We start from the raw sequence: 15314 nt of genomic DNA on the forward strand, positions 1-15314 counted from the left end.
ATGTATGATTATGTTTCACTGTACATTTGTCCATGACTCAGGATGTTTTTTTGCCTACACTTGAAACTGCATTGTGCTAGCTAGAACTGGCCATTAGTTCTTGTTATGCATGATCCTGTAGTGGACATAACTTGCAACATCCATCTAAGAAAAAGAGCTGCCTGTTTATGTCAGTAAACTCCACCTGGTTAGCTGTTTGATGCCTGGACATGTAGTCAAAACAAGGCCACTGGTTGCATAGGTTAATGACCTGTACCTGTGCCAGTGGGCAGGCCCAAACTGCACATATATTAAAGAACCCCATGTTCAGAATTCCTGCCTTCAGTTTTCTTCCAGAAGCTTCTGTTCAGTAATCTCTACCTCCTTTGAGCTTCTTAATAATATTCTATCAGTTGCATAATTATGTTTGTTTCTTATGTCCAATCACTAGAGCGTGTCCTTTAATTCTGTTCGGAACCATCTTCCTTTCGATCTTCCACCATACAATCTCATACTGCAGAACTTCCCTTCTATGTTTAATCCCCGGGCCTCTACTGAAAATGGACATGTATCCAGTTGGACTAGCCCGGTCAACAAATGTAAAATAAATAAATTAATAAATAAACCCACATCTGTTCATTTTGAAATGTTTAACTTTCTGTATCACATCTCAAACACACAGACACAGGCCAAAGACACACACACACACACACACACACACACACACACACACACACACACACACACACACACACACACATACACACACATAGAGACACATTCTCATGCAGCTCCCCTCCACACACATGCGCATACACATCTGAAGCAGGTTCAAATATTTAAAGACATAGTATGCTATGCATACAAGCATCTTGTGCACCATATCAAGTACCCCATTTCCCCATTTCATATTGGCACCAGTATATGCAGTTCTTCGTTAATGTGCCCATGGTATACTAGGCACCCCTATGCTTGGAGTGCAGGTTATGCCATGTAGCAAGGCAGCACAACACATTAGTCACTGGTAGCTCAGCAAGGTATTTTGTACTACTTCATTTACCTCTGTAGTGAGATATAAAGTACCTTACTGCGCTATGTATCACTGTTTTTCTGTGGTCCATCACCTTGTCATGGAGTGATTTGTTAAAAAAAAAAAAACCCACAAACTTTCATTGCACAGACAAGACAATACTATATTATAGTAAAAAGGGGATCTGGTGGTATACAAACTCATGTTGACAGGAACTCAAAAACATCGCTTGGTGAGGGTGAGACAAGTTAAGTTGCAGTAGTAGGTTTGCCTGCATCACAGGGACTTCATTGGCAGTAGAGTTTTTCTTACAATGCAACCGTTTATTTTATCTTTGTATTTTAACGGATACAATATGTTGCTCAGTAGGTGGATTACTGTGTTAGCAGTAGTGCCATTGGATAGTATGTTGGATTCACATGACTTACTCCTTTGAGATTAGCTAGTACTCTGATACTTAGAACTTTATGAGCATTTTTTTTTTTGGGATGCAGGCTGGCTTGTATGTGTGGAGAACACTGGTTGTACAGTGGGGTAAGACAGTGTATACTGTCTTCACCCCTTTGTACTACTGGTTTTATGACTTACAGCGGTTCTTATCTGTAGTGCCAATCCTGCCCATAGTGATTCCTGACAGAAGCATAACTCTGCTGATTTAACACACTCATATTTTTTGTCCTGTCACTGTTGTATCCTTGATGACTTCTGGCCCATCTGTTTTCTATCCCATCTACTAACCATTTATCTTTCTATTAGCCATTCACCCCATTACCCCTCTGGTTATGGTGGCTGTCTTTAGTGAAAATCAGCTGTACAACTTTCCAAGTGTACTAATCCTGCTCCACAGTGCACAATGTTTATGAGTAGCACCCATACTCTTTAATATTTCAGTATTTGCTGATTATTTCCACAATCATATTTTCCTTCCAGCTTACTTACTTTATTTCCTATATTCTTCTGTAAGCTACCAGTGTTTTTGTACTCATTTTCTCTTCTTCCCCACACTGGTCCCTATACCCACTCTTGTGAAAAACAGGAGTGTGCAGTTGACGTACACTGCACCAGAATAAAAACAACATTCCAGGGAGTATCAACATGATCCAATAAATTATAATTAAATAAGGACAGTGGAGGGTAGATACTTTTAGTAAGGTGATTAAGTGGTTTCTGAAGATAGCAAGTTTTGTCAAATGAAATCAATATTTCCACAGACTGTAGTCTGATGAGACAGGCTAATGCCTTGTATTGAAGGGTGCCATGCACTGCATTATCAGAATGAATGATGTATGTGGTGTAGTCAGTAGTTTAGTGTGGGTTAGGAATGGGTAGTCGGCTGCATAGGTATGGAGAAGAGAGATAATAAAGTACAAAGTGAAATGATGTTACTGGGCAGTGCGGAGAGCTGAGTTACAAAACCAATTAGATTATAGGAAAATACTTTAAAATTCAGAGATTATTGTAGGCTGATTAATGTGTTTTACAGCTACTTTTGTAAAAGTATGTGGTGAGAAAGATGAACTTTGACTTTCTCTTATCTCCACAGTGTTAAATGTGAGAGTGCTTAGTACCAGCTTTAGGAATCTGTTACACAATTTAAGTAAAAATAATTGCTCTGGTTCTGAAACAGTCTGCCTTTTTCTTCACAGTATGGAAAATAAAGAAGAGGTTAAATGCTTGGAGGATTTCCACAGTGATATTCAAAAACCCTCGCCACGTAAAAATTCTGACATTCATCCTGAAGATGAAGCTGAGGGAAAACCACCACCACCACCACCACGAGAGAAATGGTCTAGCCGAATTGACTTTGTACTGTCTGTAGCAGGAGGCTTCATTGGCTTAGGGAATGTTTGGCGTTTTCCTTACCTGTGCTACAAAAATGGTGGAGGTGAGACTCAGCATTACATATAGACATTTCAGTTTTGAGAATGCCTTTCTGTATCAGTGACTGAGATAAAAGTTTGTTGCTTCACCTTTCTGTGCCTGATGTTGAATTTGACAAGGTCACAACTTGCTGTGTTCAAGCTGTTGGGAACTTAGCAGGACAACCATTTTTAAAATGGGTGTATTTTGGGGGTGGGCAAGCCCTTCTCCTACACCCTCATACTCCCAAATTTATATACAACACTCCACAGACACAAACAATGAAAAAGTGAAATACAGAAAAAAGAATCACCATTGGCACACACTGGTAGTCATTTTCAATGGAAAGTCAAAAAAATGAGAGTCTTCAACACTAGGGAGTTGAATTTGACTGTCAGAAACCTTAGGCTGTGGTGTGTGTGTGTGTGTGTGTGTGTGTTTTCCATATCTTGAGACCTCATGAGTGCAGATGGAGCCTGGGTTTATTAGTTTCTCAAAGTTGTGGGCTTTGTACATTTTGTGCTGCTTGTTGTAGCTTAGTTTTGAAGTGAAATTACTTGTTGATTATCCTTCATGCACTAATAAATAAGCTTATGTCAATGCATAATGTGCAGAAATGTTATCTTGCATTAGTTTTGACATGTAACAGGAATATGTGAGAAATGAAAACAAAATGTATAAATTGCTGATTGATGTTGTGTCTTTCGGCTTTTCCTGGTTAGGGGTCGCCACAGCGGAACTCCGGTCCGCTAATGATTGGCAGTAGATTTTTATGTGCCGAGTTGCCAGCCCTGACGCACAACCTTCAACGAAGGTACGCCCATTCACGCATGTCTCCACACAGAAGACGCTCTAGTTGAGAATCGAACAGGACGTCTTACTGTGAGGCGACAATGCCACTGCAGCACCACCATACGCAAGACAAATAATGTATGCATTTTGGAGAGCTGCAAGGCACAATAGTTTCTTGTCAGCATGTGAAAACAGCATAATATAAATGGAGATAAGTGGTAGGAAATGGGGAGATGGATTCTTACCTTGAACAACATGAGGTTTTTATATTCTATACCAGTGCTTGCTTTCCATTTATAGCATACTTTAAAGTGAATTGTAAGTGGAGAGAAAAGTTTTTTTCTAGTTAGGAGAAATGTAATTGTTTTCATGTGTATTAAGTATGTGAGCAACAATGTATTAATATACTGCATTGCAGGAATGTTATTATAGGCTCAGTGTTATGGAACAAAATATTTTATGATGTATACCGTGTAAAGGTTTTGGCTATTATAAAGGTGATTTACTTAAATGTGATGTTTTCTGCAGATAGAATCACCTGCAAGATAAGAGCTTGCAAAATCTGCATTTTGCTTCACTGCTGGGAGGCAGATATATAGCATTTTTTTAAGTTATATTGTTTTCTGATTTATGAAATTTTTATGTCCTAAGGTTCATGTTTGCAACTCTTTTGATGCATTGGAGGCTTAACAGTGGCACTGAATTAATTCATATATAGTATCACAACTCGTATATGCAGGTTCAGTGTTCACTTCAGGCTCTTGAGTGCAGTGAACTTCAGATAATCAAATGAAAGAAAAATTGTGATTTACTAAAGCCTGAGAATTTCAACAACAATCTGAACTAATCATAAAGAGACTATTCTTTTCATTATTTCAGAAGCACAGAAAAGAATGTTATTTCATTATTCCTGATGCACATAAACAATTAGTCAGATGTAGACTTCAGGAAAGAAAAGCATTATCCAACTCTGGAAGTATAAACCAATCTGAAGCAGAATAAAAGTTCATATTTTATTTTGCTTTGTAAATAAAATCCAGGCAATTGTAATTTTCATTTAAAGCATTTGTAAAGAAATATGGTCATCATTCCCACTGCCTTTAGGCTGTATGGTTTGTGTCTTGCCTATGACACAAGTGGACAGCTTCCCAAAGCTGTGCCCCCCTCTCACACACCTTCATTCTGACTGTTGATGTTATCCCTGAGGAGTAGAAATTAGCAGTTGAAGTGAAGAAATGTCTTGCGGCCTCATGAAGTAGCATCACTCAGAGGCTGTTCAAGAGTAGCAGTCAGCCTTCAGCATCATTTTGGCAGATAAGTCCCCTTTGCGTAACCCCACACCTAGTTTTGTCTTTTTAAGAAAAAAAAAAGAAAAACATTTGCTATTTATTTTGTTTAGCTAATTAGCAGTACTTCCCCTTTAAGAAACCCAGTATTTTTTAACATTTAAAGCATCTTGTCAAGGACTGCTGTTTTTTGCTTTGACTAATTTGAGGCTTTCTTTGAGAAAATGTACTGCTTGTGTAAACGTTATGTATTTATGTTGAAGTTTAGTGTTGGAAGTGTTTTATTAGGCAGGAACTATTACTGGATATTTTAGTACTTGTGATACTGTGTGACAACTTACCTGCCATTTTTTCTGTCAGACTGAATTTTATCCTAAGGAGTTTCTGACTGGAATTTTGTGTGCTGCTTTTGCATTACACTGTTTAGGGGACTGTGTATGTGAGTGTAAGTGCATTGCTTGTGAACACTGTTTGACAACTTATCTTCTGACTGACTCATTCTATTGAAGCTTGCCACATTTGAAGCATTTTTGTTGTTCACAGCATGGATACCTACCCAGTTCTAGTTAGACTGTCTTTTGCTGTTTGTAGAAAGAAAATATAGCTTACCAAAGAGTCATTGCTGGCTGCACAGGCTCAGTCGATGCGTTATGTGATGGTGGATGACTCTGCACTGGCCAGCAGTCATTCCTCAGGCCATTCATTTAACTCTTCAGCTTTCTCTGGTGAAGTTTATTCAGCCACCACAAACTGAGGGTCAGCAATGTCCTCTGCAGCTGTTCCATTGTCTAAACCAGGCTTGGGAGAACCATCTTTTCCATGGCACATAGGCACTGCAAGAGATGCTGCTTAATGTAGCTGGGGTAAGAGACCTCTTGATGGGGACAGAAGTAGAGTCGGTCATCAGGAATACCTGTAAAGAAAACACAAAAGGTAAAACATTGTTCATCTAAAGACTTGGTGTCTATTAGAAAAGATTATTTTCTTTCTTACCTTGGCTAAGAAACTGATGTTAAGTTGTCAATCTCACCTTCATTCTTGCTGGATGGGTTCTGAGCCGATCCTCGGCTCCGACTCGGCCACTTACTAAAGCTCGAGAGCTAATTTTACCGGCTCGAGGCAACCCTATATCCCATGATGCAAGGCGATAACTACCCAGATCTCGTTTGCCGCTTTCGCATGCGAGGTGCATTTTTACCGGCTCCTGGTAAGTTTTTCAAATTTCAGACTTTTAGTCACTCCCCTTTAGTTAGTCCACTACTGTTGTTGTTTTAACTCTTAACGATTAGTTTTTAACCCTATTCCCGTTAGTGTTTTCCCCCTTTTTTTTTTTCCAGTTATTTATCACTTCCCCTAAGTTAGTGCTTAAGCCTCTCCCTTTCCTAACTTTTTGTCAGGGATTCTGTGTGGTGTTTGGCTGTGTTTGTATCCCTGTTTTAATTTTTATTTGGATTGGGGTTTATTGTGTGTGTGTTTTTGTTACTTAGTGCTCCCTCGACACAGTTATGTCGAAGGACACAAAGGTCTCAGGCTTCAAGAAGTGTGACTCGTGCTGTCAGAAAATGTCTCTGACAGACGGTCACATTTCTTGTGTTTACTGCCTGGGACCTCTGCACCTGCAGGACTCTTGTGCTGTCTGCCACGCCTTCAGCCCAAGAGTCCTGCAGGAACGCAGAAATAAACTAATACTGAGGGGCTTATTAAAGCCTGAGAGCTCCCCGACTAAGTCTGCTCCGGGGAAGCCCTCGAAACCAGTTAAGCCTTCGGCTCCAAGCCCTAAGCCATCGGCTACTGGTTCGCCTTCTGTGACGAGATCGGCTCCGGCCGGAGCCGATCCTCCTAGGTCACAGCTTACAGCATCGGCTCCATCCGGCGCCGATGCCGCTAAATCTAGGCACTCACTGTCGGCTCTGGCTGGAGCCGACGTATCCTCGGCTCCTTCGGCTCCACCCATCTCCAGGAAGAGATCAAGATCTCCTTCGTTGGAGTCTATACATTCGGCTCCGAGATCACCCCTGCTCTCGGAGCTGAGCCATCGGAGCCGGTCTTTTCGGTCATCCAGGCTGTCTGACCACGACCTTGAGAGAGTGGTGAGTAGACTATTAAAGTCTCAGGCATTGGCCCAAATGCTCCATAGCCCGTCTCATCAGACAGTAGCTATTACACATCCACCTAACATTCCTCCTTCGACTCTCCTACAGAGCTCGGAGCCGGAGCTCCTCGGAGCCGTGACTGTTGTGGCTTCGGAGCCGATATCACCTTCCCCTTCGGCTCCGTCGTCCTCTGCTCCGATCTCCTCCTTGATGCCTTCATTGGAGGGATCCGGGCGTCTGGTCTCTCTCGTCAGCTCCGAGGGGGCGAGTGGCATCAGACCCTTGTCCGACCCCATTCTCCCTCTCGGAGCTTCGGCGCTGGTGAGCTCAGCCGCGACATCAGCCACGGAGCCATCCCTGTCGGTGCGGCCTGGGGTTCCTATCTCTTCGGAGCGGGAGCCTTCTGGCCTCTCTGATGGGGGAGCCTTCGAGGTGATGAGGAGTGTACTAGCCCCAGGGCGTAGTCAACGGTCAGTTCCATCAGCTCCTCCCACTACAGTGCCTGCTGACGTCTCTTCCCACTCTCTTGCTCCTGGACCCAGAGATCCAACGCCTTAGGTTTCCCCACTGGGAATATCTTCCTCTTCCGAGGCTTCTCCTGACCCGTCAGGTGAGCCTCCACATAATAGGACATGTAAGAGGAAACATTTAGACTCCCCCGAGTCTATTACATCCGATACTGACTTGGATGAGTCGGAGGGATCCCCAAGGTCCCCCTCTGAGGATGTCTCTTTCTCAGACATCCTTGAACTTCTTAAGCAGAGGGGGAACTGGCCTTCCCTTAATCCTTCCGAGGACGAGTCGGTATACCTGGAGGCGTTCGGGTCTCGACCCTCCACCTCCTGGGTGTCTCCACCTTTCGACCCTCTTGTGGACGTGGTGGCTCGGAAGGCGTGGATGGCCCCGGATTTGGTGGAACCCATTCCTCAGAGGCCTTCTAAATTCATCACGGCCCCACCTGATAGGCAATTTTTGACAAAAGGTGTCCCGGTTGATGCCATGGTGGTGGCTGCAGCCACCAAGAAGGAATTAGCTGATCCTTCAGTACCTGCCCATCCTCCTAACAAGGATTCCAGGACTATGGATAGGTACGGCAAGCGGATATTTTCTTCAGTGACCTTTGCCATGCGGTCGCTGAACTACCTGTGTCACTTCACCAGCCTTCAAAGAGATGTTCTTAAAGAATTGGAAGAAGTTTTACAGGATCTGTCAGCTGCTGGGTCCCAGGATAAAATTAACTCACAGCTAGGAATCCTAAACTCCATTGTTAACTCCTCCATGCGGCTCATTTCATATGCAGCCGATGGAGTGAGTAGGGCCGCAGGCACAGGAGTGGCTTTAAGGTGTCAATCCTGGATGTGGCTTTGTAATTTTGCAGACCCCTTCAAGGCGTCCTTCACAAACTCTCCTTTTGATGGTTCGACCTTGTTCGGACCTCAAGTGATTGACACCTTGACTAGATGCGAACAAGATGGCAAGACTCTTTCTGCCGTAGGAGTCCATTTCTCCACCCCTTCAAGACCTTAACCAAAAGGTCAGAAGGGAGGGAAAATGTGGTTCCGCAAATCTCAAGGAGTCACGCCTGACGCACAAGGTCAGTTTACCCCCAGAGGCAGAGGGGGTAACAACAACAGATGCCGCCCTAGGGGCAGAGGGGGTCCGCAGAATCAGGGTAGCAAGGAGTCTCTCTCTCTGACAAACCCTTCCAGCATCCCTGAGATGTTGCCCGATTGTCCACCTTTGGAGGCAGTCGGGGGAAGATTATCGCTGTACCCAAAAGCCTGGCTTTCCCTTTCTCAAGACAAATGGGTACAGTCGATCATATCCGAGGGTTACAAAATTCCCTTTATCCAAACCCCAATTCAGCAAAAGGGAACCCTTCCAGACGTTCCACCCGGTCTAAGGGAAATAGCAGTACCAGAGATATCAAAACTGCTAGCAAAAAGAGCCATCCAGCCAGACCCAGCAGACCAAATAGGAATCTACTCAAGGTTCTTTTTAGTACCAAAAAAGACAGGGGACTGGAGACCAATATTAGATCTCAGCAAACTAAAGTTTGTAAAGAAAACAAGATTCCGGATGGTCACGCTTCAGTCCATTCTACCCTTTCTGGGCAAGGACAATTGGATGTGCTCGGTGGACCTTCAGGATGTGTACTATCACATAAAAATTCACAGGCGCTCCAGAAGGTTTCTCCGCTTTCAGCTGGGTGCCAGTCACTTCCAATTCAGAGCCCTGCCATTTGAACTCACTACAGCCCCCAGAGTGTTCACCAAATGTATGGCAGCGGTTACGGCTCACCTGAGACGTCAAGGATTCCAGGTGTTTCCATATCTAGATGACTGGCTCCTCACTGCCACCACCAGGCATCAACTTCTCCAAGCCAGAGATTACACCATTCACATTTGCAGAGGGCTAGGGATTTCTATAAATTTCGAAAAATCTGCCTTGTCGCCCTGTCAATCTATTACCTTTATAGGCACCAAGTTGGACACCGTACAACTTTCAGCAAAGTTAACAGACCAAAGGATCTTGGAAATTCAAAACCACATCCATGTGTTTCTCCAGAGCGACAAAATTCAGGCCAGGTTTGCCCTGAAAGTATTGGGTCTTATGGCGGCCGCCATAACACTTCTTCCCCTTGCTCGCTTTTACATGTGTCTCCTACAATGGATGCTGTTTGCCCAATGGTCCTTTCAACGACTTCCCATGTGTCACAGGATCATGATAACTCCAATTTGCAAAAGGCATCTGACCTGGTGGATATTGTCCCCTCAAGTCCATCAGGGCAGACCCTTTGTTCCTCCCGCCCCGGTCGCCACGGTTACATCGGACGCCTCCCTGATCAGGTGGAGGGGGGGGCATTATCAGGGCAGGATGATCCATGGCACTTGGCAACCTTTCGAATGCCACCTGCACATAAATGTCCTGGAGATGAGAGCAGTGCTTTTAATGTTGCAAGCCCTCCACGACTCTCTTCCCCTGAGGACTATTGCAGTCCAAATGGACAATATGTCCGTAGTGTGGTATATCAACAAGCAGGGCGGAACCAAGTCCTATCCACTGTGTCGAGAGGCACTCAGACTTTGGCAGTGGGCAATCTCTTCTCAGCGGTTTCTGATAGCAACGCATATCCTCGGGAAATCCAACACCATAGCGGACAGGTTGAGCAGAGCTATTCTCCTGCCTCATGAGTGGTCTCGCAAACAATCTGTGACGGAAGAGATTTTTCAGAAGTGGGGCATTCCTTGCTGCGATCTTTTTGCTATGCCTCAAAACAGCAAATGCCCCGACTTCTTCTCCCTCTTCCCCCTTCCAGGCCATCCCCCCAGAGACGCTCTAATCCAAGATTGGCCCCGGGGACTTCTCTATGCCTTTCCTCCCTTTCCTCTAATACCACAAGTAATTCAGAAAGCAACCGCCTTGAGAGCCAAGATGATTCTCATTGCCCCTTATTGGCCCCGACAGATATGGTTTCCATTCCTACATCGTTATCTTTTGGAACAGCCATGGCATCTGGACCCGGTTCCAGATCTTCTGACCCACCAGTCGGGGCAGCTGCACCAATCCATACATTCTCTCAACCTCACTGCTTGGTTGCTCCACTTCCATGCCTAGCCAGGCTTCCTATGATTTCTAATCCTGTCCGGGATATCATAGTAGCTTCCCTTAAATCTTCCACCAGAAGGATTTACACTAGTAAGTGGCAATGTTTCTCCTTCTGGGCAAAAGCTAGGAACATAGATCCCTTTACTGCTCCAATTCATTCGGTCTTGGACTTCCTAGCCGAAATTTTTCACTCAGGATCTTCTTCCTCCACAGTAACAGTTCAGTTGGCAGCCATTTCAAATTTTCATATCGGCTTGTTGGACCACAACATCATGTCACATAAACTTTGCAAGGCATTCCTTAGAGGTATATTTTTACTTAAACCTCCAATTAGAGACCCCCCACCACAGTGGGATCTAAATTTAATCTTAACATCCTTGATTCTTCCCCCTTTTGAACCTGCAGCTACCTGTTCATTGAAATTTCTTTCTTGGAAGACACTCTTTCTGGTCGCCATTACTTCTGCCAGGAGAGTATCTGAGCTTCATGCCCTCTGCATTCGCCCTCCCTACTTAATCTTCCACAAAGACAGAGTTTCTCTAAGGACTAATCCGTCTTTCTTACCCAAAGTGGCATTGCAGACGAACTTAAATCAATCTATTGATCTTCCAGTTTTTTTCCCAAATTATTCTAATAGAGCAGAACAAAAACTACATTATCTCGATGTTCACCGCTAACTCAGATATTATCTGGACAGAACCAAACAATTTAGGAAATCTGATCAACTGTTTTTATCCTATGCAGAGAACAGGAAAGGCCTTCCGGTATCCAAGGTAACCCTATCTAGGTGGCTGTCTTCTGTGATTACATGCATTTATCAACTCAGAGGTAAAGAGTTGATTTCTAGGCCAAAAGCCCATTCTACCAGAGCACTAGCTACATCTACAGCTTTTCAGGCTAGACTTCCAGCAGCCACATGGGTCTCTCCTCATACCTTTGTTTCGCATTACAAATTGGACTTGACCTCCAGAAACAGATCAAATTTTGGTTCCACCGTTCTCAAGAGTCTGTTCCATTGAGCCACCCAGGATAAAGGTGCTAGGGACGCGGTCCCATCCAGCAAGAATGAAGGCGAGATTGACAACTTAACATTGAGAAGTTATGTACCTACAATAACGTTCCATGTTAGTTGTCTTCTCTCGCCTTCTTTCTTGCGTCCTGCCCACCATCCCCCTAGCCTGGTCAGACCGAGAAGATTGTTCCTCTTCCTTGAAGAGTCCTGATCCAATTTTTCCAGATAATCAGCTTACTAGTGTCACTAGATCAGGTTGGGTTTTTTTCGGGGGATTATTACCTCTTCCTCCTCCTCTCCAGTTGGAGGGATATATTGCATAATTTTTCCTTAGCTACCAAACGAGATCTGGGTAGTTATCGCCTTGTATCATGGGATATAGGGTTGCCTCGAGCCGGTAAAATTAGCTCTCGAGCTTTAGTAAGTGGTCGAGTCGGAGCCGAGGATCGGCTCCGAACCCATCCAGCCAGAAAGAAGGCGAGAGAAGACAACTAACATGGAACGTTATGGTAGGTACATAACTTCTCATTATAGGCTGTTAATCCTGGTACTTAGAATACTGTACCTGTAAAAGACGTCAGCAGAAACATTCCTGAGGAAGACATGTCAGAAGATTCTGACATAGGGACAGAGCTTCTTCTTCTTCTGCAGATTCACAAGCCTGGTTCTCTAATTCAGAGGAAATCTGGTCCTAACAACCTGTTTTGGAGAAAATTTTCTTTTCATGGGATCATAGTTTCACAGATTATAGCCAGGATGAATGAGGTGTTTTATGGGAAGAAATGGATGTTCCTCTTGAATTGAGGAGATATTATGGTATGTTAAAAGTGCATATACCTTATTCTACTCCCATTCCTACATTAGTGCCAGCCTTGCAGGATATATTTTATGTAGCAACCCTGATTCTTACCTTCAATCCCCAAAAGAAGGAGATAGACTGTGTAAAGTTTCTCAAACAAACAAACATTTAGTTTCGCACCTTAGGTCTGACCATGCTGCCATATACACATCTTCACCACCTGGGAGCAGGCTGCTGGTGTCCTCTAACTTTTCATATGTGGACAAGGAGGGGACATTATTAGATAGATCTGGTAAAATAATTTTTTCTTCTTCCACTTTGGCATATAGAATTTTTAACTGTCAGACTCATATGCAAATGTTATACTTTTTTGTACAGACAGTTTTTGAGAATTCTGATTCTGATTCTGAATTTCTGAAAGAGATTCTGAAGAAGTCCAGTAATCTATGGACGAAAGCACGCTCAATCTTTGACGCTCAAGTAATATGTAAGACGAGCTGGTGGTGTTGTTTGTTTGCTGGTGTTTGCTGCTATTTTAAACCAAACCAAGAAACCGACTACCGGTGCTGGTTTATGGTACGGACTGATTCTGTTTTATCTGTTTTAACTGCTTGCTACTTAATAAATTCAATTTTGTGCAACTATCGGTGAAGGAAAATATTTTTTCTGGACTTGGAGGAAAACCCTTTATTGTGCGGGAAAAGCGGACTATTTCTTTTGTGAATTAGCTACGACACTTCCCCATGAAGGTAGGTCCTGTCTAAATGCTATTATTCCTAACATTTCTCAAGTATCAAAACGTGCAAAACTAAGTGTGATTGTGCAGATATTGTTTCTGTGACGACTGGGTCTGCTACATTATTGAGGAGATATGCCGGGGTGCGTAATCAAAAGTTTTGTGATGAGGTAAAGTCTGAAATTTTGAATTCAAATTTAGATAAGGAGTGTTTATTTGGCCCATTTGATTCTCAGGTGCTAAAACAATTTGATAAGAGAGGAAATTAATTTAGGGTGTTTCCATATATTTTCAACCCCCCTCCCAAGCTTTCCCAGATCCTGTTTCTTGTCTAAAAAACAGAACTGTTGATCGAAGTGCAAGTGACGTGTGCTGTATCTTTAAGAAGTGTGTCAAGATTGTATGTGCACATGTAAAGTCTCAAACAAGTGCACTCGAGAGGGCCATTTTGTAAGAGCAGTCACAGAGATAGCATGCCTGAATACAGTTGCTAGTTTTATATAAGTTAAAGCCAGTAACCTTATTGTTTCCATAATGGGGGAGTGGCATGGTGTCAGAACCGGGATGGAAGGGAATAAAATCCGGAGCCATGAGGTGCAGAGAAGACAGTGAAGGTAAAACTAAGAGAAACGAGAATGAGCACAAAAAGAGCCAGAAAAGAATCAAAGGTAATGAGAAGTAACACGGACTGTTTACTTGATAGAAAAGACAAAAAAGGGGCATTACAAGGGCACAAACCACACTATTAAGCAAGCGGAAGGCAAGAAAGGTTTGATAACTAGAAGAAATGTTTCAAACAAACGTATTTGATGAAACAATTAACAGTAAAGCTAAACGAGCACGTTTAAAGATAAAACAAGCATGTAAAAAGCAAAATGAGTGTGTTACATGCAAAATTAGGCATGTTTAGAGTAAAACTAGCACAAGAAAAGTACACTGGGCATAAAAAGGGCTTAAACAAGCAAAACAAACATAAAAGAAAAAAGAGCATATGAAGCAGAAAGAAAGCAAGGTGATTGCATGTGTTTTGGTAAAATGCTATGTTTTGGAATAACTACGACTTTGTATTGTATTAAGGGCATAACTAAAGATGTTATGTTGTCCTATCTCACCTTCATTCTTACTGGATGGGTTTGGAGCTGATCCTCAGCTCCGACTCTGCTAAATACACTAGCTCGAAGTCTTTCACTCGGCTCATGGCTGAATAGATATCCCATCATGCAGTGGTGTAATCCCCAGATCTCGTTTGCTGCTTTACGAGTTCGAATGCTCTCTCCTTGGCCGTGGATAAGTTTCTTTAAAACTTTATATATTTTCTTGTATTTACCTATAATATACATAATTAGTTTAGTTTGAGTAATTTAGATAGCTTTTTCTTCTGTAGTTGCATGTGCTATTTAATTTTGCTGCTGTGTTGTTGCTTGCTGGCCTTCGTTTAGTCGCAAGGCCATTTCTCCCTTTTCCCATCATTTTTTGTCTGTAGAATAGTGTTTAGAGTGTATATTCCCTTGTCTGTCTACATTAACTCGTTTTCGTTAGAGAACTAAGTGCCCGTTTAACTTAGAGGGTTTGTCCTGTGTCTGTCTTGTTGTAGCTCTACTAGGTCCATTTAAGTTAAAGGGCCTAGTGCCCGTTTAACTTATTGGGAAGAGATGTTCCTTTTTTCTTAATAGATGTGCCATGTTATTATAGTGTGTAACTAGAAATTTAAATATTGTGGGTGGTAGTTTTTCTTATAGATGTGTGATTTAGTGTTTACTTCTTTGTTGATATAGTAGTTGTGTTTCCTTTTTAAAATGTCAAAGGAAAGTAGAGAGAAAGAACCTAAGCCTTTGGGCTTTAAAAAGTGCTAGAAATGTTCTCAAAAGTTGTCCATCACTGATGGGCATAATATTTGTGTTTATTGTTTTGGGGCCATTCACCTCCAAGAGACATGCACGTTCTGTTATTCTTTAAGCTCCTGTGTCTTACAGGAAAGAAAGAACAAGCTAATTCTCAAAGGACTCCTGAAACCTGCTTTTGATGAAGCTTTACAGAGCTCATCTTCTTCAAATAAATCCCCTAAAGGTGACAAACCTATGAAAATACCATCTCCTTCTTCCTCTTCTTCGGTTCATT

General features: G+C 42.8%; 1 protein-coding gene across 1 annotated transcript in view; it reads left to right on the plus strand.

Moving 5' to 3' along the window:
• The window catches only part of LOC122807560 (sodium- and chloride-dependent taurine transporter-like), a 1880476-nt gene that overhangs the window by 650326 nt on the left and 1214836 nt on the right, over positions 1–15314 (plus strand). The window contains exon 2 of the mRNA XM_044078473.1: positions 2656–2894. Within this exon, the coding sequence (XP_043934408.1) occupies positions 2657–2894 (238 nt within the window). The 5' untranslated portion in view covers position 2656. The remainder of the gene's footprint in view (positions 1–2655; positions 2895–15314) is intronic.

The sequence above is a fragment of the Protopterus annectens genome, chromosome 7.part1 (genome assembly GCF_019279795.1).
Source record: "Protopterus annectens isolate FY-2018-M chromosome 7.part1, PAN1.0, whole genome shotgun sequence".
NCBI lineage: Eukaryota > Metazoa > Chordata > Ceratodontiformes > Protopteridae > Protopterus > Protopterus annectens.